This window comes from Barbus barbus (genome assembly GCF_936440315.1).
Source record: "Barbus barbus genome assembly, chromosome: 41".
Lineage (NCBI taxonomy): Eukaryota > Metazoa > Chordata > Actinopteri > Cypriniformes > Cyprinidae > Barbus > Barbus barbus.
The window spans coordinates 8,900,268-8,906,620 of record NC_136719.1 but is presented as its reverse complement, the minus strand read 5'-3'; the positions used below and the strand labels follow the sequence as shown (position 1 = coordinate 8,906,620).

At 44.1% G+C, this 6,353-nt stretch overlaps 1 protein-coding gene across 1 annotated transcript in view; it reads right to left on the bottom strand.

Moving 5' to 3' along the window:
* Positions 1 to 518: 518 nt before the first annotated feature.
* plxnb1a (plexin b1a) overlaps positions 519 to 6,353 on the bottom strand; it is a gene marked incomplete at its 5' end in the record, with an annotated part of 40,163 nt that continues 34,328 nt past the window's right edge. Inside the window, 2 exons of the mRNA XM_079402870.1 lie at positions 519 to 2,296; positions 3,311 to 3,385. Of these exons, the coding sequence (XP_079258996.1) occupies positions 2,192 to 2,296; positions 3,311 to 3,385 (180 nt within the window). The 3' untranslated portion in view covers positions 519 to 2,191. The remainder of the gene's footprint in view (positions 2,297 to 3,310; positions 3,386 to 6,353) is intronic.

The window sequence follows — 6,353 nt, the reverse complement described above, 5'->3', positions numbered from 1 at the left end:
TTCATTTATAAAAGGAATAGTTTTGTCTCTAAAACATCAGTTATGCTAAATGTGATAAACACAGAGAATTATGGGAGCATTAAAGGTGGTTTATAATGACTAATAATTAGATTACAGCTACCTCACACAGGAAGCAGAAGTTTTGATGTTTGTCACCTGGAGAAGATACTCCTGAGGTCTTTTCTCTAACAGGGATTGAAGGTGTGAGGATAAATATACACAGTCTTTCTGCTGCTGTCCTGCAGAGGCTGGTTTTAGACTTGGCAGGTGGGCAGATGCACATATCCTGGCTGGAGTGAATCCTGGGCAGCAGGACACATAGAAAGTCCTTATAAGGTAAACCTTTACTTTACTGCGTGTACGGAAGGATGTGATGGAGACACTTCTTTTCCAGAGATCCAAGAAATTAATTCAAGCATTACTTATTTATAACTATTAAAAATTGTTCCTTTAATACAAATATGCAATCATTTTATCTTAAAATGCTGAATGTCCAACAAATTCAGAAAATGTTTTTTGCGTTATAGCAACATTTTATTTACAACAGAAATGCACAGGTAAAAGAACAACAGATGGTAGAAACAATTTACAATTGCTTCAAACAGCGTGTCCTGTGCAAGACTTACAAAATAATCTATAGTGTATCACAGCCACACATACGTACAAAACACTGAGCACAACAGTGAACTACAGCAAAAATAAGACCAGTAAATCTGCACGAATGCTTAAGAGATCTGAACAAACACTGAAAACTTCAGTCAGTTCGCTGTAGATTACAAAGAAAAAAAAATTAAATTTTAAATTTGGGGGTGGATCATAATTACCAAATTTGGTCTGTACATTAATCGAACACAAAATAAATAAATAAATACATAAAAATCAAGAAGAACGTAAAACCTGCGAGCAAGGCACACGACAGTTATCGCAGCAGCTCACAATATAATGTGCATTCAGTGTTCAGAAACCGAAAAAAAAAAAAGCTAGTTTATGTTAGCCATGATCTGATCACCGAAACAAATCAAGAATAAAGAGTGTGACAGCTGGAGAGTAAACTTACAAAAAAACAAAAACAAAAAACTAAAAATTAAATTAAACAAAAAAACAACTGTGAAAATAGTTATTGAAACATTTGAAAGGATGGTCATGATCGCACAAAAAAAAAAAACCCAGCATAAATTTGGGACAATTGGGACAGCCACGGAAACGTTTTTTTTTTCTGAAAGCTAACCAAAAACAATGAAAAGCACACTTTAACACTGAATCCTTAATGAGTATAAACAAATGCACAACTGAGCATTGTGAACGTTACATGAAACCTATTCACCTAAATCAAGTGTGTTAATCGGGTTAACCTGCCATTTACATAATCAGAATCGACAATAAAATGCACACGCGACATGCATGTGCCAACCTAAAATCTCTGAATTCACGGTGAGTATCCATGCATGTTAATGTATATAATACTGTAGTCTGTGACACATGAAGACATCTCAAATGGCCCTGTTAGGTTGAGGTCCCTTAAACCAATGTTTTTCATTTAAAACAAAACAAAAATCTGGATAAAAAAGGTTTACAAGAGAACACTCAACAAAAGGGGGTGTTGAGCAAGAAAATTCATTTAGTTGTCCTTAGACGCCATCCTTTTTTTTTTTTTTTGGAATTCTTTATTATTAAGACACAGGCTGCAACATAAAGCACATCACACCGAATGCATGAATTAGCGGTTTTCCAAGAATCCGACAAACAGTAAGACTTCTTTTTTTAAATACAGGAAAGGTGGTGCTCAAGCATGCTTGACACGCTGAAAACAACATTCTGAGCTTCGGGCCGCAAGCCGCAATGCAAAAAACCCTGTAGAACTAGCGCATCTCTCAGAAATGCCCCACCAACAACAGTAGTTTTACAGGCACTGTAGCGTGTTGGCGAGTGACGGCTGTGCAGATGAAACAGAGAGCAGCTCTACAGACCAGCAACAGTGGACGTGTAACATCTATGAGAGATTCACGCTTTTTGAATCTGTGAATGCTGTCTTTAATCGTAACCATATTTCTCAAATAACTTCTGTTCTCCTCTGTGCTCTGGAGTCTTCAGGATGTAAGAGTTCATGCCTTCTGGCAAGGTCTCTGGTCTCTTTCTGTCACTGGCTTTGTCTCTTGTACAGTCTTTTCAAGCGTCTGTCTGAGGTTACAGGTCAAAGGTCAGTGACTTTATTCTCCACAGCTGCAGCGATCTGTTGGAGTCTGTAGCCCAGCTGCATCTTTTGAGCAGTGGAGTCCTCCTCTAAAGCTGTGATGATCTGAAGAGACCAAAAAAAAGTTACAGACATGAAGAAGTTTGAGAGTTGGTTGTTTAGTTTCAGATAATGTAAAAAGGGGTAATATTATGCCATATTTAATTTAATTTCATACTAAGTTTCTATAATATCACTTAAGTTTAATGTTGTGATCTGCAGAGGTGTAGGTGCTACACCGAAAAAAAAAAAGCTAGGAAACAATTTCCACTCAAAAATTGGTAGTAAATTTCACAAACAATTACAAAATGGCAAATATTAAACATGATATTTTGTCAAGCAGAAAGACTAAAGCTATTTTTTTTGTAAAACATATTCCTATATATAGTTTTAAATTGCACAACAGCAAGAAATGCAGATTTTCCACATTTTACTCTTATTTTTAGTTTCTCTGGTTTTTGAATAACAGTATTTATTCTACTTCCTCTGAATTAACTGACAGTGTTCATATCCATCTGTCTGACATCAGAAAGTTGCAAAGGCACAGTGTAAGCTTTTACAAGAAAAGGTTAGGTTTTTAAGTGACCTAAAGTGACATGTTAATAGTACAACAAATACTTTATTCTCAAAAGATCAAGAAAAATGTGATTCCTCATGATAAAAGTAATGTCTACCAGCAAACACTGCTCTACTTTCAAACGTGGGGCAGGAGATGTTTACAACAAGAGTTTATTTTTGTCACTGTTAATACTGTGCATCATTGTTTTGTTACTAGGTTGCTATAAAACACATGCCAAAGCATGAGTGAATGACAAGAACGTGCTGTCAAGCCCCTTCATCACTATTCACACCAGAGTATGCAAATATTAATAACTCATCTAAAGGGCAAAGCACCCAAAACAGGAAAAAGATGACCTACCTTTAAAATATGATTTCAGTTTAATAATAACAATTTTTTTATCATACACTTCCTGTTTGATATAAAACTTTTTATTTTTTAAAATTCTTTTAATACAATTTTAAGGTAAAACATAAACATACAAACATACAGAGAGAGAGAGAATATACTGAAGTTCTCACCTGATCATAGTATTTGTTGATATACTTGTACAACTCATGCAGTGCAACTAGATGATTAACTTCATTCGAGTAGTTCTGTAAAGGAAGCATAGCAGAGGGTAAATATTAATATTATAATGAAGTAATTACAATAAAAATGCGTTACACCTATGTCCTACGTCATCCTCTGGAATGCCACTTTCTCTTGTAAGCGAGTACCACAGTTAGTGGAAGCTAAACATTACAGTTTATAAAGTTTTGTATATGGATATTTTTCTTACACAAACGCATCGACTCAAGAAAAGGGCTGGGTATCGTTCAAACATTTCCGATACCGATATCGATACCGATACCTTGAGTTCGATACTGGTTTCTGGACGATACTTTTCTCGATACCAATTTTATGAAATAAGTTTTAACAAGATTACATTATCTCAAAAACTTTGGTTTTATTTTTTCAGCTTGTTGACATTTATACAGACTCAGCTTCATCTCCTGAGCCACTGCACAAAGGAACAAAATATATCCAACACAATAAATCAGTGCAAATAGTTTACGGAAGTTAAAATAGTTTTCATTTTACACATCTGTTAGGCTACATTTACACTAGTGTTTTAAAACGCATAGCTCAGACGGAATCATAATTTATATTAATTTTCCACAGATTTACTGATGAACATTAGCAGCTTCCAGCGGTCAGCCTGTATTTTCTCTTCCACGATCGCAGTTCTGACTAACATAACATATTTCAGCAACATTACATGACCAACACACATTAGATGGCAATCGGAAGTTATTACAAACACTCGATGGTGGTTTGAAGTGAGTTTTGAGTAAAAGCGGAACATAAATCTTATTTATTGTCTTATGTAGCATGGTGCTACAGTATGCATGAATAGTCACGTAACACGCGCTTTCGGTCATGTAGTATTGACGAAGATCTTTTCTGAAACGCAGTGGAAACGCCAGTATGGACGAGGATCGTTTTCATTTTAAAACAAAAACGCACCAGTGTTAAACGTTGTTATGCGTCGGTGGTTGTAGCAATAGAGGCGCAATACGAAGGAGTAAACAAAAAGGAATATTCTTTAATCAATGGCATCAACACACGTAAGACATTAGTTAACTTAAGATCAGACAAACACAAAGGCAAAACTGAGGACTTATAAAGGGGCTGGAACAAACGAGGAAACAAGGTAATTGAATCAAACACAGGTGAAGACGATAATTAATTAACATAACTAGGTCAGAAACTAAAACAGGAAGAACCAAATAAGGACAAAAAGGAAACTAAACAAACAGTTCTGTTACAGATATCGCCCCCCTCCCGGAAGGTGCGTCCCGCACCGTAACAGTAACATCGGGGAGGGGGGGCGGGCGTCCTGGAGGCTGGAGCAGAACCAGGCTAGGATAGTGAAGCCTCCAGGACGGATCAGGAACCTTTGGAGACCATGTCAGGACTGGAAATTCGGGAGGCCATGGCGGAACTGGAGACTTGGGAATCCATGGTGGATCCGGAGCCTTAGGAGGCCATGGCAGGACTGGAGATTCGGGAGACCATGGCGGATCTGGGGCCTTGGAAGGCCATGATGGGTCTGGGTCCTCGAGAGACCATGGCGGATCTGGATCCTCGGGCGGCCATGGCGGATCTGGGTCCTCGGACGACCATGGCGGATCAGGGTCCTCGGGCGACCATGTCGGATCTGGATCCTCGGGCGGCCTTGGCGGGTCGGGGTCCTCGGGCGGCCTTGGCGGGTCGGGGTCCTCGGACGACCATGGCGGATCAGGGTCCTCGGGCGACCATGGAGGATCGGGGTCCTCGGGCGGCCTTGGCGGATCGGGGTCCTCGGGCGGCCTTGGTGGACCGGGATCCTCGGACGGCCATGGTGGATCGGGGTCCTCGGGAGGCCATGATGGATCTGGGTCCTTTGTGGCCTTGGCCTTTGGCCTGGCCACACAAACTGCGGCTATATGGCCCCCCCCCAAAATTTCTTTGGGAAAGTTCCCCTCTGGGGCCCACCTTGGAGGAGAGGGTTCTTGCGGGCGCTCTGGCGGAGCGGACTCTTGGGGGCGCTCTGGAGGAGCGGGCACTTGGGGGCGCTCTGGAGGAGCGGACTCTTGGGGGCGCTCTGGAGGAGCGGGCGCTTGGGGGCGCTCTGGAGGAGCGGGCGCTTGGGGGCGCTCTGGAGGAGCGGGCGCTTGGGGGCGCTCTGGAGGAGCGGACTCTTGGGGGCGCTCTGGAGGAGCGGGCACTTGAGGGCGCTCTGGAGGAGCGGGCACTTGAGGGCGCTCTGGAGGAGCGGGCACTTGAGGGCGCTCTGGAGGCGCGGAGCTGGACGGAACCAGCGGAGACGAAGGAGAGCTGGACGGGACCAGCGTAGATGCAGGAGGGCGCTCTTGCAGCGCGGACACTTGAGGGCGCTCTTGCAGCACGGACACTTGAGGGCGCACGGGAGGCGCGAATCTGGATAGAACCAGCGGAGACGAAGGAGGGCTGGATGGGACCAGCGGAGACGCAGGAGGGCGCTCTTGCAGCGCAGACATTTGAGGGCGCTCTTGCAGCGCGGACACTTGAGGGTGCACGGGAGGCACGAAGCTGGATAGTACCAGCGGAGACGAAGGAGAGCTGGACGGGACCAGCGGAGATGCAGGAGGGCGCTCTTGCAGCGCGGACACTTGAGGGCGCACGGGAGGCGCGAAGCTGGATAGAACCAGCGGAGACGAAGGAGAGCTGGATGGGACCAGCGGAGACGCAGGAGGGTGCTCTGGCAGCACGGACACTTGGGGGCGCTCTTGCAGCGCGGATATTAGAGGGCGCGCTTGCCGCGTGGACATTAGAGGGCGCGCTTGCCGCGCGGACATTAGAGGGCGCTCTTGCAGCGCGGACATTAGAGGGCGCACGGGAGGTGCGGGGCTGGACGGGACCAGCGGGAAATCAGGTGGGCTGGACGGGACCAGCGGGAAATCAGGTGGGCTGGACGGGACCATCATCGCCGTAAACGGCGCAACGTTCATCGCCTGTTGCGGCGGTTTCCACATCGCCGCGGGCGGAACATTCTTCGCC